At 46.1% G+C, this 24,264-nt stretch overlaps 7 protein-coding genes across 7 annotated transcripts; 3 read left to right on the top strand and 4 right to left on the bottom strand.

The window, feature by feature from the left end:
• Nucleotides 1-876: 876 nt before the first annotated feature.
• F4822DRAFT_416834 (branched-chain amino acid aminotransferase II) lies at nucleotides 877-2,590 on the bottom strand. Its single transcript, XM_051459382.1, has 3 exons — nucleotides 2,198-2,590; nucleotides 1,361-2,121; nucleotides 877-1,303 (listed from the first exon to the last, which is right to left on the bottom strand). The coding sequence occupies exons 1-3, from the start codon at nucleotides 2,265-2,267 to the stop codon at nucleotides 944-946; spliced, it is 1,191 nt and encodes a 396-aa protein (XP_051310736.1). The 5' UTR covers nucleotides 2,268-2,590; the 3' UTR covers nucleotides 877-943.
• A 3,533-nt stretch (nucleotides 2,591-6,123) lies between these two features.
• Nucleotides 6,124-9,229, bottom strand: F4822DRAFT_438546 (glycosyltransferase family 20 protein; the record flags this gene model as incomplete). Its single annotated transcript, XM_051462532.1, has 4 exons — nucleotides 6,124-6,164; nucleotides 6,218-6,881; nucleotides 6,940-8,926; nucleotides 9,207-9,229. 4 exons carry the CDS (start codon nucleotides 9,227-9,229, stop codon nucleotides 6,124-6,126), a joined length of 2,715 nt encoding a protein of 904 aa, XP_051310735.1.
• A 3,703-nt stretch (nucleotides 9,230-12,932) lies between these two features.
• Nucleotides 12,933-15,226, bottom strand: F4822DRAFT_438545 (YVTN repeat-like/Quino protein amine dehydrogenase; the record flags this gene model as incomplete). Its single annotated transcript, XM_051462531.1, has 7 exons — nucleotides 12,933-13,112; nucleotides 13,231-13,269; nucleotides 13,347-13,380; nucleotides 13,468-13,922; nucleotides 13,974-14,591; nucleotides 14,658-14,866; nucleotides 15,214-15,226. 7 exons carry the CDS (start codon nucleotides 15,224-15,226, stop codon nucleotides 12,933-12,935), a joined length of 1,548 nt encoding a protein of 515 aa, XP_051310734.1.
• A 202-nt stretch (nucleotides 15,227-15,428) lies between these two features.
• F4822DRAFT_446090 (DNA mismatch repair protein-like protein MutS) lies at nucleotides 15,429-18,759 on the top strand (the record flags this gene model as incomplete). Its single annotated transcript, XM_051463469.1, has 9 exons — nucleotides 15,429-16,115; nucleotides 16,167-16,488; nucleotides 16,537-16,577; nucleotides 16,624-16,893; nucleotides 16,945-17,032; nucleotides 17,097-17,497; nucleotides 17,549-17,823; nucleotides 17,870-18,018; nucleotides 18,068-18,759. The coding sequence occupies 9 exons, from the start codon at nucleotides 15,429-15,431 to the stop codon at nucleotides 18,511-18,513; spliced, it is 2,679 nt and encodes an 892-aa protein (XP_051310733.1). The 3' UTR covers nucleotides 18,514-18,759.
• Nucleotides 18,129-19,660, bottom strand: F4822DRAFT_446088 (uncharacterized protein; the record flags this gene model as incomplete). The annotated part of the gene is made up of 3 exons (XM_051463468.1): nucleotides 18,129-18,860; nucleotides 18,920-19,397; nucleotides 19,450-19,660. The coding sequence occupies 3 exons, from the start codon at nucleotides 19,658-19,660 to the stop codon at nucleotides 18,647-18,649; spliced, it is 903 nt and encodes a 300-aa protein (XP_051310732.1). The 3' UTR covers nucleotides 18,129-18,646.
• A 1,045-nt stretch (nucleotides 19,661-20,705) lies between these two features.
• On the top strand, nucleotides 20,706-21,032 carry F4822DRAFT_433493 (uncharacterized protein; the record flags this gene model as incomplete). Its single annotated transcript, XM_051461853.1, has 2 exons — nucleotides 20,706-20,768; nucleotides 20,829-21,032. The coding sequence occupies 2 exons, from the start codon at nucleotides 20,706-20,708 to the stop codon at nucleotides 21,030-21,032; spliced, it is 267 nt and encodes an 88-aa protein (XP_051310731.1).
• Nucleotides 21,033-22,462: 1,430 nt separating this feature from the next.
• On the top strand, nucleotides 22,463-23,484 carry F4822DRAFT_433492 (uncharacterized protein; the record flags this gene model as incomplete). Its single annotated transcript, XM_051461852.1, has 3 exons — nucleotides 22,463-23,018; nucleotides 23,078-23,128; nucleotides 23,270-23,484. 3 exons carry the CDS (start codon nucleotides 22,463-22,465, stop codon nucleotides 23,482-23,484), a joined length of 822 nt encoding a protein of 273 aa, XP_051310730.1.
• Nucleotides 23,485-24,264: the final 780 nt, after the last annotated feature.

The following is a 24,264-nucleotide window of genomic DNA, read 5'->3' as shown; positions in this document are numbered from 1 at the left end:
ACTACTAGTTTCAGTCTCTATGTCTAAAGTAACTTCTCGTTTTCTTAATTATATTATCGCAACTCGAAGATATTCAGAAGTAGAGAAGATAGTATATAATAATAGCAGTACATTCATAGACTACAGAGACGTACAATCACATGACGGGCGGCCTCTTGATAAGGGGTTGCAAATGTCAAGATCCAGTCCCACGGATCGACATCCGGGAGGATTACGACAGACATCAATTTCGGCGCGTCGAATCGGAAAGCTAGAAATCTTTATCTAAGGTAAGCTTCGTGATAAGGAAAAATAGTCACCGAAATAAAACCCAGAGCCTGCTTTGTGGAAATAAGTTGGGTGACAGTTCAAGGTTGTGGCACATGGTTTCAGGGGTCTTGATGGGTATGAGTAGAGAAAATGGCTCATTCCGATAATATGCGACACCGAACCGACGAGGCTATGAAAATGGAAACATTGTCTTAAAAATATACACCCCTAATAATTATGAACCTAGAAGTTTTTGTTTTCTGAAGAAGCTAAAAGATAATAAAATCAGTCGAGGAAAGGTTTATAACTCGTTCGCTGCTGTTGAATTTTCGCCGAGGATTATGATTGTATTGCTTTAGGTCGGTAAATATCGGTACAAGTAGATATCTCAAGACAGATACCGTAGATGTTATTGGATGTCACCTGTAAATGGGTGGCTTGCGGCGTTCGTATACCGCGGCTATGCGAGCAGCTTCCGATTCAGATAGCTACCAACAAACATATACATACCACATCAGTCGCTGTTTTATATGACCTGCCAGTTGCTAACAATAACATGTCAATTGTCTAATAGTAAAGAGGAAGCGAATCTTCATCCATTGCTGATTTTAATCCCCGTTTTGACTCTTTTTTGTCTTGCCCATAGGTAAACTCCACATATAAGAATCATCTAGAAAATACTCATTTCTCTCAATTAATCCAATTGATCAATGGATTCTCCATTTTTCGGCACTCCATTCCCATTTGTCCCGCCAGTGACCTCGACTCCGTCTTCGCGGGTGACAGGAAAGCACCAGCCGAAGTCATCCTTGACCTTTCCTAGCTGGATGCCTTTGAGTTGAGTCAACAGTCGCAGACATATTGGACCAGCATCTTCATTCGCATCGGGGATATAGGTGACTTTTTCTAAATCACCCTCAGTCGATACACGCGAGCTAGCAGACAGAGGCAAAGCGGGGTCGGAGCGTCGCGAGATGGACCTTATTGGTACCAACGCCGCAGCCGTACCTGCAGCCATAACCTCGGAGAACTTTGGAAGCTCGCCGTATTTTATCTAGGGTAAGGTTAGTACAACTGCTATAACTTACATTCTGCATAAAACGAAACTCACTTGTCGCTTCTCTACTTTCCATCCGAAGCTCCGGCCGATATCCGTAATACTATCGGCGGTTACACTTTGGATCACATTCTTCGAGTCGGGTACCACAAGGGTCACGTTGTCCCCGTCCACAAGTGCTCCGATGAAACCACTTGTGCTGAACTCATCGATTTCCGAATGTGTCGCACTGTCCAGGTGAAGAGTGATACCATATCCCGCTTCTCTTGCCTTGTCACTCCACCTAAGCACCGGCGCATAATTACCTCCGATCTTTGCGCTTCCCGTACCGTTCGGCGCTGCGCGGTCGAAGTCGTCTAGAATCAAGGCCTTGACGGGATGCGTACCGTGGTACACACCGGTAGGTATAACATAAACGCAGAACATGTATTCTTCGGGAGGGTTAAGTCCTAATTGCGCGCTCGATCCGTAGATTTGCGGTCGGATGTACATCGCGGCGCCCGTCTCGTGAGGTGGAACATACTCGGCATTTAGAGAAACGGCAGCTTTTACGGCTTCAACGAATAGGTCGGAGGGTACAGGAGGAACCGAGATGAATTCTGCCGAGTGCTGCATTCGAATGGCATTGCGGTCAGGTCGGAAGACTTTGATGTTACCAGATGGATCACGGAAGGCCTTGAGACCCTCGTAGGCTTGTTGGCCATAGTTGAGAGCCGGAGCCATGCCATGGATACGGATGTAAGGATCGGTGACGAACTCGGGTGTCGACCATTTTCCGGTTTTCTTAGAGAAGTGCGACTCGATATGTCCGTTTACTGGTGACACAGAAAAGTCAATTGGAAATTAATTTTTTTTTTTTTTTGAGTAGGTTAAAAAGTAGACACGACCTACCTTCACGAACTCGGAAGCCAACGTTAGACCAATCAATGGTATTGACTGGTGGAGGTGGGAATGGAGCCATTGTAGTGTATGTTTCTTGCTTTCCCAATCTTCAATTGAATATTACGAAAAGTGTAATTTCTTTCTTTCGGTATGATGCACTGGAAGGCACGGTGAGAAATCTTGAGCTGAGGATATGCAATTAGTTCATTGGTCCTTCCACGTTGGTGCGGTCTCTTCCAAATTGCGTGGTGACCAAGCACTCCGAGAATCGGAATCGCGGGGTTATGTTTCCTATTCGAGTACGTGGGGTCACTGATCCCTGAACGTCAGCTTAGTCACCTCCTTACTCAGCTACCCTTTCGACTAGGTACTTGAAGATAATTATAGTCATTCACGATCAATCCATTTAAATCGACAGGTTGACTTATCAAGTTTGCATTGGAAAAGTTAACAATTTGAAAGTGGACAAGATATATCCAGTTCCTTGAAAATGAAAGTATTTACATCCCCAATCACGGCTTTGTCACCCTAACATCCTTTGATACCTCGGCCTCCCCGTCCCGGTCCTTTGGTCCTCGTTCAATCATCAAGGTGGTACTTGATATTGCTTTCTTCCATCAACTAGATCACTGAACCCCCGGCGCAAATAACCCGAGTGGGATGGCGAGTTCATAGACAAGGAATCAAGCCTGCCCCACTGCTACCTCGGATCGGAAAAGGTGAAGATGATAAGGAATGGAAATCCGAATATCTTCGCTGACCTCATCCACCGGCTCCTTTAACCGTGTTGCAAAAGCTAACATAATATTTAAGTAGCTCGTGTTGCAGTGGGCGATATAGAAATTTGGCGAAGTAGTCCCTTTCCGACCAGTCAAAAACGCTTGTTGGTGCGGGGAACGCATATCTCCTTAATACGGGGATACCATTCTGTACCATGGCCGTCTCAATTTGAGGATATGCTAGTATAGAGTTGGCACCATTCACGTATTAGCTGGCTTATATGGTTTGCGCCAGCAGTTTCAGAAGGTATTTAGCTTTCACCATTGCAGGCCCGGGCTCACTTTTATGGAGCAACAGGACTAGTCGAATTTCCTCACCACGCTCTCCTCTTTCTTTGCCATGGCCGGTATGGCTCAGCGATCTCGTTGATTTTTCATGATTGTGGAGGGTTCAGTTGGGGTACGAGTTTGTAACCCAAGACCAGAACCAGCTGTCCGACTCGACAGCTGGCGAGGGGCTAGTGGGGTTTGTGGGTTCCATTTTGTTGATATGAATTATGAATTTGAACAGAAGATTCCTTTCTTATGCCGATTCTTTGTTAGGGTGGTTCTCTCGGATGTTGTTCCCTTATTCTTGCCGTTTTGATTGTGGTGTTGCGCGGATGCGATCGCCCGAACCAACAGTGGTTCAAGAGAACTTGAAATTTCGCTGATTATCTTTTGGGTTCTGAAAAATAGATGAGCCCGATATCCTACTTATATAGACCTTCTCCGACACGCACGGGCGGGGGGCTTAACTAACCTAAATGTAAGAGCAGATCTATGCAGCCAACGAAAGTCCGGATCAATGAGGGGGGGGTATGGGGTAGGATGCCACCTCCGTTTTTATTGAGAATCTCGAATCAGCTTGCGATGTTCAATATTGGAGAAGCACCCTCGCATTCGACAAGATTCTGTATGGAGGAGAAAGGGGAAAGCGTTATAAGAAACAACAAATTTAAGAGGAGGGAAGAAATAGAGGACCGATATTATTGAGAGGGATGCGTGTCGATGACGTCCACGCGCTATCAATTAATATCCACCATTTATATATGTATGTCCTAACGTCGGAGCTATCGTTCGGAAGTCCGCTAATACCAGGGAAGGATGCCTAGCGTTGCCGGCCCCCTTTCCACTACCCGTGAACAGACGGATTCTGAATTAATTACTCTCGGCCGAAAAGAAATCTGGAGTAAATGGTGGTATGGCGAGTTTCTCGTCCCAACCTCATACGTCGCGTTCTCAACGACCTACCCCACCAAACGAACCGTTACAACGCGGTGGGCAATATATTAATGCGCCGACGTGGACAGCCGACGATCACTACGACTCGGGGATTTCCTTCCTATGACATTACATGATCAAGGCGGAGTTTCTATCTGCCGGGTAACATCTAAACCCCGTGACTACCACACCTCTCAAAGCGGAGATGTAAAGGGAGATGGTAGGCACTGTCTTGTCTGGTTCCTACTACGTCCGTGTTATGGGGAACGTGCCGGGACGTCAAATTACGTCTGCAAGATTCTAGATCCAAGCCGGCATTTCAGAAATCCATCCCTGTCGTCTGATTCTCGCATGCTCATTCCCAGGAATCTCAAACACATCTGATTCATCGCCTTATTGGAAAGGTCACTATGATTATTATCACATCTCCCCCACAGATGGTCAGTTTCCAATCTGCTGATATAATCTAAGTATCGAGCCATGATGAAAGGCTCGCGTGGTACCCGATAAAATACTGCGACGCTATATAGTAAGGTAGGCTGGGATTAATATACTGATATCGACATTTTCATCCCAGTTAGTTTCTCCTGTTACTTCACATGGCATTAGGATACTAGATAATCAATTCACGACGCAACGTGACCTCATTGAAAATGCACCTTTGAGCTCAGGACCGGTTACAGAACCACACCACACTCATACCTCTTCGTCCAATTATAAACACCGTGATGTCGTTTGATTGGTAGGGCCGCTGTGGTGAAACAATGCTTTCTATGTCCGCCAAGAATTGCCTGCCTACAATGGATAAACATTTCATAGCTCGTTGGCGCGGATCTACGGATAGGATAGAAACTGCCATTATATATCGCGGGCCTAGACACCAAACCACGCCATTCCTAGCAACGTAGCTAAACGTAGTTGAGAGTATACTAATAACTGTTTGTTGGGAATAAAATGGTACAGTACCTTACGATACTACCATAGCCTCGATTACCACCCAGCACCCATGTAGCGAATCAGGCTTCACTAGGTGTCCTATATAGGAATGTGGAAACGCGGCTGTGTAGGGGTACCTAGGTACGTTTTGTTTTGTGTTTTAGATGGGAATTCTACAAGGCGGTAGCGAAACAACATGGTTACAATGATATCAGCACTCTTATGATTTCACCAGTATATCATGCGGTTCCAATAACCCGCCCTCGGAGTCCTCGTCCGACCAATATCATTCAACATATATCACCCTCGGAGCCACAGTCCATGATGCATTAGGAGATTTGTCTATTTTTCTTCTTCCTTTCGTACCTACACTCTCCCATAGCCGATCCAAACGGATGAAGATCCGGACCACTTAGACATTTCGATGATATACAAAAACCAATCTAAACCTTCCATGTACCAAACCAAAATCAACGCTTCCCATGTTGCTTCGCCAGACACCATTCTAAAATTCGTTCATTAACCCATCCAAACGTCGTTTCGTGTCGCTATGGAATGTATGTATGTATGTATACAAGGCCCACCCACCGCATTACTCGTGTCAATACGACGAAACCCGTCTTAACTACCCTATACAACCCCACGCTATCCATCTTTTTGAAAAATAATATTCCTTCCCTTGCGAGTGGATTGTATGCAGTTCTAAGACGGGCCAAAAAACTTGGTAAAAAGTGAAAAATGTAGATACCCCTCCAAACTCATCAACACCGCTCTAATGCATGTATCCTGATTCTAATACAAGGACTCTAATAAAAGAAGGGTGGGTGAGTCTTTGTTGTTGTTGCGGCTATGAAAAAAACAACGCAGATACGAATTAAGCCTCCGTAGTCAAAACGCCAACCAATAATAGGTAGACCAACCGGTAAGAACGCCAGGACCACCAATTACACCCAGGCGCGCCAACTACAGTGGTGCGGAACGTGCCCGCCCTACCCCAGAGGCCAGAATACTCTCCAACTAAGAAAGTCCGGCAAGCTTCTGAAGTGTTACAAGTACACCTGTTGTCTGTATTAGTAATGATTCGGGTGGGGTATCATAGGTCTTGACTTACCGCTGACACCTTGAGTCAAGGTGGAGGTGGCTTCGGTATTCCGGTTACCTAAGCTCACTGTAATAACTTCTTTTACCCGTTTAGCGCCGTGTAGGCTGTTTGCCCACTTGTAGACCTTTTCGTCTTCACGGCCGTCGCCAACAACCATGAGGAAGTCGATTGGGCTGTTTTGTAAGTCTAATGATTCTTGGTTCGTGTGGCCGAAGACCTGGACGGCGGCGGTTTCCTTGGTCCAGTCAATTGATTCGACGACAACACAGTTGTCTAGCTGCGTGGCATGAACTCGTTGTTCCTCGCAGGATTCATTAATATGACCAGTCCAATCGCTTGCTTGTCGTTCAGCGTTAGCGTAATCATCGGCATTTTTGTAATGGAATATTAACGAGGAATTGCGATCCTCGATTTCCGATCCTGGAGTACGTTCGAGGTAGTATTGAAGGATTCCTCGAACCGATTCTTTCCAAGCAGCAACTTTGTCGTGGTCTGCCACCTCGGTCCAAGTGGTCTTACCGGCAAACTTAATGAAACTTCCATTTTCGGCTATGAGACCAAGGTTAGGAACCAGACGGAGAAGTCGGTCCAACTCCTCGGGTCTACGTCCAGACATCACATATACAGTGTTCCGGGGGTCATCAACAAGATCATTTAATACATCCAGAGTACGCTACAGACACGTCAGTATCCTCTGCTAGGAGATGGTATATAAAACTTGCCTCACTAACCTGAGGATTCATGGGGATGATCTCGTTCATCGGACCATAAGGTATTAGTGTGCCTTCCAGGTCAAGGAAGAAGAGTCGGGTTTGGCTTTGGGAATACCTCTTGCCAAGAGCGGTCAAGTTCAATCGAGGAACGGACGTCTGATCATGACGGTGTTGCTCCTCGTAAACTTGATCTAGAGAGTCTAGGAATCCGGAAAACCAGTGGCTTCCGGTGTGATGGCCGACAACTTCACGAAGTGCTTCCCATCTTTCTGTCTTCTCGCCCTCGAACATTTCAAGGGCCTGCTTGATAGCCTCAGAGCACTGTCGGTAGCTCCATGGGTTTACGGATAATTCCTTGTTGCCAAAGAGGGACGAAGTACCAGTGAACTCGGATAGAATAAGAGACCCGTGCTTCTTGTCACAGTACTTCCCGTCTTGGCAGACGATGAATTCGTGGGACGTTAAGTTCATGCCCTCACGCTGACTCGTGATCATGAGCGCATCGGCAATCGTTAATAGAGCGAGGTATTGAGGGTATGGAATATCTTGCTTTAGGTACACAAGAGGTAGGTAGGCGAGGTTAGCCCAGTTCGAGTTCACTCTGGTGACAATGTCACCAACAGCAGCGTCAAGGTCGGTCTTCTCACCAGTCGACAGAGCAACTTGGATAAGGACAACCTTGTCTCTCCACTGAGGGTTCTTGTTAAGAAACAGCTCATAGGAGAGAAGCTTTTGTCGGACACCACGAACATGATCGAGCTTGTCACGAGCAACAATGATTTTCTTGCCCTTGTATCGTTCCCTCATGATCTCGATCCACCTCATTACCTCGGCTTCCTGGCGATGGGTATCGAGGTTGATAGGGTCGATACCGATAGCGTGATTCATAACATTGACGAACCGGTCCTCCAACTGAACGCCGTCGGGTGTCGCCTCCACGGCTAGCAAGCGGCTACATGTCTGAAGGAAGTGACGGGTATACTCGTGGATTTGAAAACCAATCAGATTGGCGCCAAGCATGCCCTCCAACAATTGTTTTCGCACGGCGAGGCATCGGAAAACTTCGGATGAAGGGAAAGCGACGTGCAAAAATAAACCGATCTTAGCATCTGGGAGCTTTTTACGAATCATGCCAGGTACCAGCAGGAGATGGTAGTCGTTAACCCAGATGGTGTCACCTCGTTTCCAATTTTTGACAATCTTATCCGCGAACGCTTGGTTGAGGTTGACGTAGAATTGCCATGAATGATCTTCATATGCCTTGCTCTTCGGGTTATCTGGGATCTGGTAGTGGAAGACAGGCCACAGAATTTGCTTGCAGAAGTGTAGGTAATGACCATCGAAGTCTTTATCGGAGCAGAACACAGGGTACATGCTAAATTCGGTTACGAATCTGTCGTTGATGTCTTCCTTCTGCTGTGTTCCCTCAAGTGCATCTGTAGGCATACCCAAGGTACCGACCCAAGAGTATTCTTCAGGGTGGCCCTCTCGTGCCGCGGCTTCAGCAGCATTCCTAAGGCCGCCGTTGCCCTGGTCAGCGTTCACGATACGCCAGTTGGCGTGAGCGAAGACCCTGTCATGACTATCGCTTCGGGTTACTCGAGGTTGGAGGATTCCTTGTCGTCCAAGTTCCTTAGCCTTTTCCAATGTCCTCGCATGCTCTAACAGAGAGGCCGGGGGTGGTGAGTTTGCTCGAGACTTCGGTTGGTTCGCTCGACCGCCCCATTTTGGGGATTCCTTATCCGTAGGGGCTGCTCGGAATTCCTCGTCGTCCGAAACGTTGAGTACACGCAGGCCGTCTTCGTTCACGAAAATACCATCGTCAAGGTAGGTAGTTTCCTCCTCTGGCGTCTTGGGAGGAGTGATAGTAGGATCGGGAAATAGACTCGTACGAAGCTCGAGGGGGGGTCGTTTCGACGATTTCTTGTTGTTCTGTCTTTGGCTATGGCGTTCGCTGGCAGGCGGTGCATCTGGTAACTTGAAATAGACCGTTTTCGGCAGGAACCTAATGAAATCAAAAGTTAGAAAACACCCAGGGCCCAGACATATTTTAAATAGTCGGTGAATGGGTCGAGGTTATGCATTGGCGTTCGATTCTCATGCAAGTTGGTAATAGCTCAGCCTGGAGTACCAGGGTAGGGAATGCGGGAGCTTGATATGGAACCATAGATGGCATCATAACATCAATGGAAATATAAAACAATATTTTGAACTAAACAAGCTCAAATATAGAAACAGAAATATCATATGATATATTTAAAAGGTATTAAAGGGTTGGGACTTACAGCGAGGCTAGGAAGATGGTCATCGTGAAAATAATTAGAGATTAGATCTCTGCGGAATTATGTTGTCTGTAATGGTAGACTAGACTCAACCCAGACTGCAATACCAAAAGGCAGTCTGGTGAAGTGAAGGGTCGCGAGTGAAGCAAGAAATTGCAAGTTCATAGGAGAGGATTAACTGTTTAGAGGAGTCGTGTGTTTTTTTTTGTGGTTCGTATGTTGAGTTCTTAAATATTTGGTTGGATTCGCATGTCTAAATAAAAAATTAAAAAAGTTTTGGAGATCGGGTGTCCTTCCTTTAAGAATCGGATGACCGTTACGGCGGAGGGGAACGGGACGTCTTAGATGGGTTACTTCCCGGAAAGGTTAGTCAGAAAGGTTATTCATAAGTGATAAGTCAAGGTGACGCAAAAGGATAGAAATTGCTTGGGAGGGATGATTGCTAGCCAGCATAATAAAGCTGGATAAGCTGAGGAGCTGTTGGATCAAATTGATGTCAGTGAATGTATCGATTGGGAGCTAAATTTTGGGTAGAGTTGTTGATTTGTACTAGGATGGCATCCACAACACCTACCAAACCGCTAATAGAATGAGCGACCAGTGACGTACTTCAAAGGTATAAATTATCAAGGATACCAGACCTATTGAACCTTACCCTCCCCTGCTACCTTAGGTACCTACATAGCGCCAAGTTTTACATAATGTAGCAGTAGAGCTTCTAAAAATTTGAACCAACAGGGTTTATGATGCACAAAGTTCGCGGGCTTTAGCGCACCTGCCGTCAAAGTTCTAAGGTTTAGGTATATTCCAGCCATGCAGCCGTCCCGCAGTAAGAAAGTTAATTACATGAACCTGCGCATCCAAAGAATCGAATCGTCTACAAAATTCCAAGTACGCTAAAGATTTCTTCTCCACTTCATGTTGGTGCTTCTCCAGCTTGATGTGGTTTTTGTTTCGATACACCCATGGGATTGGAACAATTCCCATTTCACATATTTCATACCTGACGTAGTTGAGTTACATGGAGAAGGAGTGAAAGCTGCCTCTGGAGAAATGCGTCCGAATATATGAACAGAAAATGTTTGTATGACTTCATATCTACTATATCAATACCTCCTTTTCCACATCCTAACAATTTGAATCGAATTCATTCGAGATATTCTAAGGACTATTTGCTCCGAAGCGAATACTTTTTTTTTCTTCACTTCGTCGAGACGATGTATGGAATTGATGGGAATCACAGCCCTATGGGAAATCGAGTTTTCTAGCAGATTCCCCCCTACCAAATCTGCAAATTCCCAGCCCAGTTTTTCTTGTTTCGCCTTTACCCAGGAGGTTTTGGTCCGAAACTAAGACGGATACTACATGTGAAATCCACAGTCTAAACCACAAAAGGGCAAAAAGAGTGATCGAACTTCGGGTCCAATGAGCTTGGCTACTTACATGGAGGTAAACCGAGTGGATCTTCAGGGTCATCATCACCGAGCTGTTATCAAAAGAATCACTTTTCCAACAGGCGGGAATGGATGCAACAATGGTCTTGGCCATTCTTTGATCCCGTATTCCAAGTTGTTGCCGAAATGGCCGATGATTCATCTCAGATTTTTTTTTCCCTCACCACCTGCAGAGAAGGCTCCGCAGTTTGAGCATCGCCCTTCTCGTTTCGGATCGATGCTGTCCTGCGCCTAGCTTACTACCATCGCTATAAATTGTGCTTGAGATTCTGAGCACATTGTCTGTCCGAGGGGTCCCATTGGTTGTTTCCATTTGTTTCCCGGTTCGGGCCTTAAGTGAACGACCGGAATTCCCCGCAATGTAACCTGTATGACCGGGTTTTTACGGAGAAGGACTCAAGACGTGATAGCTTCAAAAACCATCGGTTTTACCTCAGAATCTTTTGACCGCGAGGTATGTATCGTCGACTACCCAATACCGCGGCTATTCCTTTAATCTCTCCCAATCGCAAACGATGTTACCTAAGTACTTACCAGCCGTAAGGCAACGTAAGCAACCAGCCCGGCGGAATTGCTAACATAATTGGCCGATTTAGCCTACCAAGACCCTCATGCATTAGATGCATTAATACCTGAGTTAAGTTCCCTTAAGCCGCACCTATCGTGAAGATCATTAAAGATTCTACTTAGATACATTAAGATACCCACCACAAAGATATAGATGCGAGTAGCCTCGAAGCTCGTTGAAAGCCTGGAACTTTCTAACATAGGTAAACGTATGCAGGATCAATGCGGCTTTCCTGAAAAGGTGAATCCTTGATGCCCAAGAAATTCAGGGAAGTTCACATGCTTCAACGGCCTGCCCGCGAGCCGGGTCCCCGAAATATGAATACGCATTGTCCTGCAGGGGAGTGCGAAAATTTTGATAGGCTCGTCTAATTGGCGCACACCCTTCAACGTTTGAATAGACTGATGCCTTCGAGCAACTTCATCACAACATCTGATAGGAATCGTGAGAGGAAGCTTTAAGGGAGTGCATACAACTTGGGGACCCCGTACTGATCACGCGGTAAAAGATAGATCGCCAATAACTACCGGAGCATGCTTCTCGCATGCCCCATATCTATATGCACACGTACTGCCACGGCCAAGAACAACAGCACGGTCTCAAGCACGAGCAAATGCTTCGTTCATGTACATCGTATGTGGAACCTGGGTATTGGCTGGATACGTACCCAGAAACGGGGACCTCACGAGTAAACAGCGACGTATTTTCAAAATGCCATGAAAGGTAGCTTACTAGCTCCTGGTGTAGTGGTGCGGCCGAGCTCTATAGGCGTCAGGTAGTACCTACTAAGTACCTAGTTATCTAACCTAGGTAGACACGAACCACATACCCGGAATAGATCAAAGGTCAAGAAGCTATCACATCCTTGGCACACAGTGTCGAGACCAGTCCATCAGGCTATGCTAACTCCTTCTCATTCAAATCCATTTTCCGACAAACCACACACCAATTCATTACCCCGCCCTGCCCTCAACAAGGTAATTTTGACTTGTAGTGCCTCATGTGGGTAGACCTGCATCATGTATCGTGATACTCATGTCGTCCACATTGGGTTACCTTTCCCCTCTTTGTTACCTCTGCAGTTAAGCGCGCTCGAGACGGAATAGGGAAATAGGCGCTTGATTGTCGCACACATCGTAAACACCAGTCAGAAATTATCATGACCGGACTATTATAGTTATAGTCTAATAGATGAATTACGAGTCGGGAGTTTTCATACTAATAAGCAAACGAACTACTTGGTGGAAATACTTATGTATGATAACATCATGACTTGATTTGAAAATCGGATCTAGAGTTGGATCTATCGACTCGGCTGCAATTCCGAGGTGCCACGGGGTCAGGACCGACAGAGACTTATGCAAGGAACGGCCCGCAATTCGTGTGCCATTTGGTTGGATCGTCGAAAATCGTGTCCACTGCTACTGGGGAATGGGGACAAGCGAACAAACTAGTTACGATATGTTACGTGGTTTGAGTTTTTCTATTCCTTTCTCCAATGCCGTTCCGCATTTTCATTTCCTTCGGACCCATCTTGTCACGCTGATGACGGGTTGCTATTTTATCTTTCGCAATAACAAAATTAGTAGGTGAATTCATGCAACTCGATGGCCCAGAGCGGTCCAACTCTATAACATTGTGGAGACAAGTAATGAGTTTATCTCGCTCGACTCGCTTCTGAATCTATCCATGTTTTTCTTTTTCCAATCAATTGCGCCAGAGCCGGACGGCCTTGTCTTTTCCCCCGGATCCAACAAGCCGGCCGTCCACGGACCAATCTAATGCATATACCTCATCTTCATGACCGGGTAAATCAACCGATAACTTGAAAGATCGCATGTCCCATACCTTCAGAGTAGTATCCTTCGATCCAGAGCAAAGAAGTCGCTGTAGTCACATGTCAGCTCCAATTTGAAACCGCAACGGGAGTGTCTGAGAAAAAATTTTTCAAGGGTTCCAAAATATTTTCTGCAGGAAACCAAAGTAACCAAGAGGTTTCACTTACCGAGTCAGCTGAGAAGGCACATTGGTATACTGGTGCAACCTATTCATAATTAGAAATTAGATCGTCGATCCATAGAGACCCGCTTCAATAATGAAATTGGGATCATTTCGACTTACATGACCCCGTAACGTTGTCAGAAACTTCCCATCCCTGCTCATCATCATTAGTGATTTTCCACTTATACCAACCCCGGATAACTTGGACGGGGACATCGGGACACGAAAATTGATTGCTTACCGGGTCCATATCTTGATGTGGTTATCCCAACCAGCACTAGCAATCAGGTTGCCGTCTGGGGAGAACGACACGTGGTTTACTTGTTTCTGATGCCCCAGTAGTCGCGCTAAGGGTTTTGTTCCTTGCGCAGGGTCCCAAAGATACATCGTGAAATCGTCACTAGCTGAAATAACTCGTTCAGCTATTTTGCCTTGTTGTTTGGCCGCCTTTTCAAACCGCTCTTTTGCCTTTGCTCGCTTCTCTTCCAAAGGGGTCGGCACGTTCTTCGTATGGTCGTAGAATGCTGTCCGGAGTACAAAGTCGGTAGATAGCGCAAGATGATTTACCCAATGAGCATGTGATGCTAATGTATGTTTCAGGGTCCCATCTGCGGCATTCCATACCTTGACGGTCTTGTCTTGGCTAGCACTGTAAATGAGATCTGTTCCACCCCATCTCACGCAGCTCACACTACCCTTTTGTTGATATTAGCCTTTGTTGACATCGCCGATTTAATCAATGCTCACTTTATGTCCTGATAGAACATGCTCAGTTACGCCAGTATTCGCGATCCATATTCGTATCGTTGCGTCCTTGCTGGCGCTCGCCAATCTCGGCGTCTCGTCACGCCATAGGTGAAATGGTTGCCACGCAATACTTGTGATCCATTTAGAATGGCCATTGAATGGCCTCCCAACGGATTGGCCGGATTCGTCCCATATTCGTACCGTCTTATCCATACTACCAGTCGCTAAGTTTAGGCCATCGGGTCGCCATGCTAGCGCCAAGACCCAACCTGAATGACCTTTCAGAGTATACTTCGGCGTGCCGCTGTCCGTGTTCCATATTCTAGCTGTGTTGTCACCCGACCCAGTAGCCAAGAGACCACTCGTCTTGGGAGAGAATTGAGCTGCTAGGATAGCTTCGCCATGCCCAGGTATTCTATTTGACATGCGTGTTACCGCTTGTACTTTGAATACCGCTTGCGGCTCAGCAGCCAATGTGATTGTGGTTTCGAAGGGATTCTCGATGCCATGTTTACGAAGGACGGCTAGGAACTCGGCAGGCGTGGGGTATGTATCGATTATTGTATCGGAGCTCGGTATATGTATACGAAAACGATAAGGTGTGAATTCTTCTCTTTCCTGCGTAAGTAAGAGACATTAGTTTTCAGCCATTCTTGGAGCGCATCGTCTAAACGCTCGACATACCCTTCCTAGTAATGTGTTAAGTAGTAGAGACACATTTTTCTCTGTCGCATCGGCTAAGGGCACTTCTATTGTATCGGCCAATTGATTTCCGTCGTTATCTATGAATCGCGCTTTGAAAGAACCAGCTTCAACAACCGCAGGTGTAACGTCTTGCTGAACTTGAGTGCGCTCCAGAACTTCCCGTCGCTGTCGTTTCGACGGTGGGGGTACTACGGTCGCCATTCTGTTGATTTTTCAGTTTAGTCAGTATTCAATTTTTTCCCCTATGATATTGATCCTCAAGACGAATTCATCGAACGATTGAACAGACTGAATACCGTCTGTATGTGTAATAAATCGTCTTTTTCCTAGCCGAAATGCTTCGCGGGGCAGTACAAGCCACAAAAAGTTGAAAATCTATATCTTATCGTTATCTTATCTTAGCGTCCATAAGCTTGCCCGGTGGGGACGTCCTTCAACCAATAAGCTTTCATCGACTACATAAGATCGTCGCTTATATAATATCGAGATCGGAAAGTGTCAAGGATATTTATTTCCCATCCTTCCTTCCATTCACGTAGCTTCGTCATGGTAAGATACATTTAAAGTTCTCATCTCATGGTCAAAGTATATGTAGGTGAAATGTCTATTACAAAACTCTCCTTCATCTCTTTATGATCCAATCTATCCAAGCTTGCTATCTACGTAGATAGAAGACAAAGCTGAAGCTCCAAAATTCAATCATTTATTTTATCGCGATCCTTTCTGTATGATGTTCCTGTAACTTCCACGATGGAATCACTACCCGGGGTACGAAGATCTCGACCATCTTCAAGCAAAGAAACACCTTCTCGCTCAAGTCAACCCAATTCCAACCGTTCACTTTCTCGTACTACCTCTTCTACCCCTCACCCAAGTGCTGTACAAGATGTTCTTACAAGACCAGGCACTTCTGCCAATCAGTTCTCATCCGCGTCGCTCACAGGTAGTCGCTCTGCGACGAGCTCGTCGCGTATCCCAAGACAGCATCGTCAGAGCAGCACTGCATCAGGACGTAAGTCTCGCTCAACCTCATCTGTTTGGGGCTCCGAGTCACATGAAGTCATTTGCGCAGTGACTGAGTCTCGTGGTGTATCCCCTACCGTTGGTCTGGCTTTCATCAATATCACCACGAATGAAGCTATACTAAGTCAAATTTGTGACTCCCAATTCTACGTCAAGACCGTTCATAAAATCCAGATGTATGAACCATCTACGATTTTACTAGTGAACACGGCATTTCCCCCTAACCCCAAGTCTAGCCTTCTCTCCATCATCGAAGAAGAACTTCCGGACACACTAATTGAGCCTCTTGATCGTAAGTACTGGTCGGAGAATGCAGGCCTTGAGTCCATCCAAACTCTAGCATTCAGAGAAGATTTGGAAGCTATTCAGGTGGCAATTGAGGGCAATTTCTACGCAACTTGCTCGTTCGCCGCTGTAAGCGCGGTCCTCTTTGATTCACCTATTCATACTGCTCACCGTCATTAGGCCGTCAAGTATGTAGAGCTCTCTTGCCGTGTATCGATAATGTCCCATTCGCTTCGGGTCAAATATCAACCATCAGAGAATACGATGATGATCGATATATCCACCATTCACTCCCTTGAACTTATACAGAACTTACAGAATGCGAAATCTAAGGATTGTCTCTTCGGGCTCCTAAACGAAACACTCACTCCTATGGGCTCGAGAATGCTGCGAAGCAATATTCTTCAGCCGTCATGTCAGGTTGACAGTACGCTTGTTCCACGTTATGACGCTCTAGATGAGCTTACCGTGAAGGAAGACATGTTCTTCGAAATTCGCAAAGGTCAGAACCGGTTCTCTTGCTTTAGGACTTGAAATTGACCTTCTGCAGCTCTGAAAGGTTTTGTGGACATTGAGAAGCTATTGACGATGGTTAGTATATACACTCGTGACCCCGTACTTAGCTGATTTGATAAAGCTTGTCATCGTGCCAAACCAAGCCTCGATATATGCCTCGGAGCAAGCCATTAACAATATTCTAGGCGTTAAATCTTTTCTCACTACTGTCCCTTCTATATATGAGGCGTTGGCTACTGCACGTACAGACCTTCTGACAAGGATCCGTGAAATATGCCGCCCAGAACTCACTCAACCTGTCACAGGTCTTATTGCAGCTACAATCAACGAGGATGTCACAGCAATAAAGTCACCACTTGATATGAGGAACCAAAGGACATATGCTGTCAAAGTGAGCCGTTTCTCAATTGACCGTGTCCCCCTCCACTAATTGTATTCAAAGTCGGGAGTCCACGGGCTATTGGATGTTGCTCGTCAAACATACAAGGAGGCAACAGAGGATGTCCACCAACATGTTGAAGACATAAACAGTAAGCTGCGCTCTCATTCAGCCATCAGCCATCAGCCATCGTACTCATCGGTTTCGTAATACAGGGGAGCATGAAATCAATGCAGAGCTTAAATTCGATACCAATCGAAAATATTGGTTGCGATTGAGACAGACCGACTTCGAAGATCGCGCTGTCCCAGATATACTAATCAACACAGTCCGGAAGGGCGTTTGGATTGAGTGCCAAACATTAATACTAATCCAACTAAATCACCGCATCACGGATTCTCACAATGAAGCGATCATGCTTAGCGACAAAGTTGTCCAAGAACTTCTAGACGCCATTCGAGTGCACGTACCAAACCTCTTCCGTGTCTGCGAAGGCATTGCCCTACTAGATATGATCGCGGCTTTTGGGCAGTCCGCTACTACTAGAGACTACTCAAGGCCTGAAATTGGTCATGCATTGGCCCTCAAAGGCGCAAGGCATCCTATTTGCGAACGTGTCAGTAGTCTTCTAAGTTCAATCCGACGCTTCTATTTTAACAAGTTTTAGGCTAACCCGGAACGATTTGTTCCTAATGATGTCTTCGCTAATGAGCAGCATCGATTTCAGATCATCACAGGTTGCAACATGAGCGGTAAAAGCACTTATATCAGAATGATTTCGCTTCTCCAAGTAATGGCACAGGTGGGTTGTTTTGTACCCGCCCAGTATGCGGCGTTCCCGGTGATCCAACAACTCTTCGTGCGGATGTCTACAGATGATAGTATTGAGGCCAACATGTCAACATTTTCACTTGAGATGCGAGAAATGGCTTTTATACTAAGGTATGTGTGGTGCAACATCGTAAGCGCCTTCTAATTCCTAGTCTAGGAACATAAATGGGAAGAGTCTAGCTATTATCGATGAGCTTGGTCGTGCGACTAGCACAAGGGATGGGCTAGCAATTGCTCTCGCCATGTCTGAAGCCCTAATCCAGAGCAATTCCCTTGTGTGGTTTGCAACGCATTTTCAACAGCTTGGTAATATACCTGAAATTAGTGCTACGTGATCTTCCTAATGAATGAGCAGCAAAGGTCTTGGGTAGTAGACCCGGGGTTCTAAACCTGCATCTTGCTACCGAACTTCACGACATGGAAGGCGAGAGCCCAAAGATGACAATGTTGTACAAGATCACCTCCGGGCCAGTTCAAGAGGAACATTACGGGCTGAACCTCGCGCGTGCTATTGGATTTCCAGAACGATTCATTGAAGTTGCAGAAGACGTTTCGAAGACGCTCGCAGAAGAAATCGAGAGGAAAAAGCAAACTTCGCAATCCAGGAAACTGCTTCGACGTCGAAAACTAATCTTGAACCTGCACGATACTCTTCTTCAATTGCGAGAATCGGAGATGGATGACGCTGCATTGGGCAGTTATCTTAAGAGGCTCCAAGATGAATTTGTTTCGAGGATGGACGAGATTGAAAACGACACACGAATTGAAGAAAACGCCCGAACAATTGAGGAAATCGATTAAATGACGATATTTAAGAGTTACCACCCTACGAGGGTTATTTCGCATTGTTCTGGCTTTTAAGATCGAGCTTCGTTCATGGCTTGTGCTCATTGTACATGCTGAGCACTCTTTTATGCTGTCAAAATTAGCTCCTCTACATGTTAAAGTCCTCGCCCGGGTTTGCCCCGCCAATATGATTGGGATTTGTCTCGTTATACCAAAAATAATATGAGTCACTTTGATGTCGTTCCTTGACGCCAGGATGTCGCGACTTCTTCATGATCTGGACGTATTTGTCTAGGTCAAGACCGTTCTCTTTCCGGAACCTGGTGAGCTTCTCGAAGTTCATGCATTGCCGATTTATCGACCTATATTCCAGTTATATGTTAGATCGAATGTGTCTAAGTTGGAATAGTTGTGGACTTACATGTCGGGTTGTGGATATTCCTGTCCCGCAACCCAGTGGTACGTCATAAAATTCACGTTGCCGCTGCACTGCAGCGCCTGTAGGAGGATATCGACACAGTGATTGACGTGGATCTCAGGCAAGCCCATGACTGAATGGTTTCGGGTGGTGATGTGGTAATAACCGCGATAAGCGTTCTGTCGAAGCGTGTTAAGGCAATGGATTTGGTGGTATACATCGAAGGCCCCAACGTAGGCATCGTCGCCCAGTCCCCACTCCGGATCCTCGAGTTTCGTTACCGTGGACGGGTCTTTCCCCATCCGCAAGATATCATCTCGTGTCAGAGGGTAAAAGCGACTTAGCTCCCATTCGTGCCATAACTCGTCGGCCTCCTTATTCGGTAGCTCCCGCGCTATAGAAGCGCCCTCCTTTGCTGGAAATAGCGTTCCCTGAACCACTCGCGGCTTCATCTCCAAGTCTATCCCATCGAACACGGGACCTACCGTCCTGATTTAGCCAATCATTTCGATATGATAGTTCTTAATGCTTACTGTAGGTAGATGCTTGTCGCAACTCATGATTGAGCAGGGCCTTTTTGCTCCCCGACGCAGAGAAAAGCGCGATCGAAATTGCGAACAAAATAACATTGAAAATGGTTATAAGTATAGCAGCGCTTGTGTACAGGCGTTGTCGGCTAGAGCCCTTCGAGGGCGTTGGTTTTTCACTCAACAGGCCTTCCGCCTCTTCATTTTGACCCTCCATGGTGAAGGAAGATGATTGTGATAGGATTGATTCAATTGAGATTCCATCTCGTCCGGAACGTTCGGGCGCACAAGCAAACTTCGAAGACGGCATCTTTTACACGCATATAGAGTGGTTCTGATAACTATGAGGGTCCGATATCCCTTACTCGATCGGAATGACTGAATACGAGCACCGCGCGTTTGACGGCGTCGGTAAGCTCGGAGACCGTGTCGGAGGTTGTAAATGTCGATATCACGCAGTGTAGTCTATTTCGCTCGTCATTATCAACTTAGGATTTGAGGCCGATCACGACTCCATAAACCCAATAGGTTGGGTGGCCCATTTTTATACGTAAAATGTTCGTTTCTGGCGGGGAACGACTTGTGGGTTGGTAAGAATGTCTGGCGGGCTGACTTACACAAGAGATGCCCCCGGCCCGAATTAATAACCCGTATGAACTATCATGGGATCCAATTGCTCATAACGATGGTGTCAATTATTTGTTGGATTGTGCGAGTCTGGCGCAACATGTCATAATATCTAAGAGGCTACAATACTCAACACATCAGGAATATCGAAAGTAACGCTCTCACGACATTGACGTGATGGGAAAGGGGATCAATTAATGTTGCTATTTAAGTGAGACTTAATGCTACATATGTAGGTGTTCGGTCACTTTAATATGCCTGTTCTCCTGGATGATGATCGTCATCGCTGTTCGAGGAAGGTGAGGAAATAGTATACTAAATCACATCACCAACAATTTATTTCGGACGCATGTTTTCTTACCAAGTTAGAAAAGATCTACACACAACGGCGTCTTGATCGGTCATGCCAGGCGGAATGGCGGATGTGCGGGCGGTACTACCAACGCGAAAACCCCGACGAGAAGTCTCTCGCGAGTGTATATATGATCCCTCGGATCTTCGATGTCTTTCTCCATTCTCAAAAGATCCAAACCAAACTCATTCTCGAACCAATTTAACGTGAATCCCCCTTCAAGTGTGCAAACGCTTATAATACCTATCCACCACACCCCCCAATCTAAGCTAAACACGCCACCATGCACGTATCCGCGATCTTCCTCACCGGCCTGGCAGCCGTCGCCCTGGCTGCACCCCTTGATGTAAGTCCAGCAACTAAGTACCTAGAGTTACCGAAGACTTTCCTAATAACCAAACGCCAGGCTTCTACCCAATTGGCCGAACGCCAGTATGATCCTATTGAGAAGGTACATGCGTCCTTGGAGGGAGGGGAGTCCGACGCCACAAAGCGTCAGTACGAACCTATTGAAAAGGTTCATGCATCTCTAGAGGGAAAGGAGTCGAAACGTCAATATGAACCCATTGAGAAGGTTCATGCGTCGCTTGAGGGCAAAGAGAGTCAATAAATTTGGTGGAGATAGAGCGTATCCGATGGGCGATGCCCTGGTCCGTGTTGTTGCTCGGCGGTAATGGGTATACTATTGATATGCTGAGTACCTCATTGAAGGTTGCTATATATTCATCTAAGTATCTGGGTAAACTTCGAAGATAGTTTTTGGAAATATGATCTAGAGACTTACTATGGTTTGGTAAGTTGTTGTGGGAGGATCACGTCTGAAGCTCTTACTACAGCACTTTACTACAGCACTTTGTTATAATTAACGCCAAAGCTGAATGATAAACGAGGAAATTACTTACCTAACGTTGGGCACTGGAGTGAATTGAAGCTTGCAAGATGCCCATTATATCATAACTAGGCACGCCGAAGATAATTTCATAGCCCTACGTACCTGGTACATACCCAGGTATGTAGGTAGCATGTTCATGGAATTTCGATAGTTATTTTCACTCAATCGATTCAGTGTAACGACCCCAACAAAATCTAATGTAACTGACAGGTAATTTAGTGTAGACAAGTAAATGCATGCATTTCCGGCCGTGCTAAAAGGCACTACAGCCAGGGTTAGATACCTAGGTAACTTCTTAAGAAACCTTGTCTTTTGGATCGGTTGGCTCACAAGTAAAAGTCGACGACCTGTTCTACAAAGACTTTCTAACGGAATTTGCATGCACAATCGAGTAGCCTTGTAGGTGCTAAGGCGATATTGTAAACGGTACCTGAGGTATGTGAACCGAAGTGCCTATGTTCTTCTACGCGGCCGGTATCGAGTCAAACATACATTCGCTTGGTCAAATAAATAGCTGCCCATATCTCACGATAGGCTTCTCCCTGAAGTAATTATCGCTCGCTCTAAGAAGCCCACACATTGATCTAGATTTATTGGTGACAGAAACTCAGTATTGGTCTTATGAAGCGGTCACCTAGCTCCCTCATTTTCAGTTACTACTGGCCCTTGTAAAACTTATCACTTAACCATGACGAGCTCTAAAAGCGAACCGAAGACAAAACGGTTACCTAAAAGGAAGCGTACACCGGAAAGGAGACGCATGCTGGGAGAGTCAGATACGACATGTGGAACGTGCGCTAAAGAGGAAATCAGCCTCATTACTTGTGGAAGCCCCCTCGACTATAAAGAATGATGACCTGGAGAAGGATAGCATGGAATTAGTGGATACCAGAAATATGAGAAACGGTAAAAACGCATCACCTGCCACTTCCTTCCATCGACATATCGTCAACTGCAAGCTCAAATTCCCGATTATCATCTCCCCTTCCAGCCACAACTTGGGCGGGAAGAGTAGCGCTAGATATTAAGACGACTACATCCAGAGAATCTATTACGATCACGAAGGCCTTCCACGAAAACCGGCTTTCAACCAAGGGATTGGACATTTTAGGCCTACACTTGAGCGTGGTCGGGTGAATCGTATCATCATGTACCCCGGCTGTTTCCATCCTCCGCACCGTGGCCACCAGGCAGTACTCAACGAAGCATTCGCGGCCACTCAAGACATCGATGTCATCGCTGCTTTTGTTGTTCCAGTAGTTTCTGGTATCCTAGACGACAAAACCTATGGCGACCAGCTATCACTTACATTAGCCGATAAAACTCGACTTTGGACAGGGGGCGAGCCGCATGATTGGCTTTGGGTCTTCGAAGGTGGTGGCCCCGATGAATGGGAATGCTTTCGTAGCCAGCTTGCCTTTCTGATTGCAAAGGATGGGTTTGACGTGGATTTTATCTATCTAGCTGGGCCAGATCATGTAGGAAGAAATTTCATTAGTAATACGGCATGGAACTGCGATCATTCTATCGTCGGCGATGCTGGGAGAGATGCGGACTTTATTCGTGGCGATGGATCGTTGGCTCGTCTGAAAGACTGTGAACGTTGGGAGCGTGTTGAATTGGACGGAAATGCTATGTTTGAGAAGTCCAAGCAAGCAGCGGAAAGTTTCCTTGAATCACTGTCCTTCACGATAATGGGAGCGAGTGAGTTGAAACCTTTAGTACTTTTTCCTGTTGTTGAACTAATTTTCGCCCGTGTCTAGCGGCCTTCGAAGGGTTGTGCACCGAAATTTATGAGGAGTTTCGGAATAGAAGTAAGTGTTATCGGAAACCCTTTACAATCTCATCTGTATTGGAAGCCGACCTATCCCAATCAAATTAATAGAGGAACTGCGATTCCTAAGATACCTTCGTCGTTTAGGTTCCTTGAAGGATTGCTAACTCTGGTGATTTAGTGAAGAGGGTCAGAGTCTGCCGGCGTCGTAGGGACCCCCGACGCTGGGTGCGCTTCGTCAGGTGCGGTGATGGTGTTAAGTTGCGCTATAGCTCAACGGAAATTCGACGTATCATAGCGACATGCCCACTAAATAAGTTGCTTAGAAGACTCAGGGACCAAGGGGCGGCTCTTCATCCGGAGTTACTTGTTGAGATAATCAAAAAGCAAAGTTGATACGATGACTCGATGGGTACCCGAATGTGGGGTGCTCACAGGGAAAACGAGTGCGAGGCTGCGTGGGAGGTTGGTTCGTACGCTTTCTTGGCGGATACTTGGGTAGGAAGCTCAAATCGGGGCGGACCACGGCGAAAGGACGGTAACGGGGAAGAATCTATACAGTCAAAGCTGGTGAAGCAATCAATTAACCTCGCTCCCGTATTTCAAGCTCCGCGCCTCCGTATGGTTAACGCTCATATTGGCCCATACGTACCTAGGTATCCAATTACGGTAAACCGCCGGGGTATTCGGCAATATCTAAGGCATCTTAGGCAACTACATGAGATAGAAATGCTCCATCATCAATCAGAAGTCATCTGACTTGAGGGAATTCATCGCCGCGGGCGCAACATCGCGGAGACGATGGTCGGTCTCGCGTAGACCAACCTCTCCGTTGTTTCCGCCTTCTAGGCGAGGAATGCCTTGATATAATAGGAGAAACTGATCGTATTCTCATGAATTCACCATTGTTGGTAAAACTATTGGATGACGAAAATATGTACGTCATCGGCGTAGCAATTTGAATGAGTGGCGCACTATTAATGATTGTTCAGCTACCTACTAGGAAGGGGGCAACGGGAGTCCGACAAACCGATATTAGGAAAAGGCTGAAGAAATTGGCCAACATGATGCTTCATTTTATGGCATAATTTCATAATCAACCATGATGTAGGTTACTAAAGTGCCTAGCCTTAAGGTTGTTGTGATTGAGAGAAAGGAATCTAGGCTGCCCTATGT

This window comes from Hypoxylon trugodes (assembly GCF_022578975.1).
Source record: "Hypoxylon trugodes strain CBS 135444 unplaced genomic scaffold F4822scaffold_9, whole genome shotgun sequence".
Lineage (NCBI taxonomy): Eukaryota > Fungi > Ascomycota > Sordariomycetes > Xylariales > Hypoxylaceae > Hypoxylon > Hypoxylon trugodes.
This window is presented reverse-complemented; position numbering and strand designations above follow the sequence as displayed.

Excerpts from the sequence above, each read along its gene's own strand:
- F4822DRAFT_416834 (XM_051459382.1), bottom strand. The coding sequence starts at position 2,267 with ATGGCTCCATTCCCACCTCCACCAGTCAATACCATTGATTGGTCTAAC. Across the intron at positions 2,122-2,197 it reads TGGCTTCCGAGTTCGTGAAG|TAAACGGACATATCGAGTCG; the intron begins GTAGGTCGTGTC and ends CTGTGTCACCAG. Across the intron at positions 1,304-1,360 it reads GGAAAGTAGAGAAGCGACAA|ATAAAATACGGCGAGCTTCC; the intron begins GTGAGTTTCGTT and ends ACCTTACCCTAG.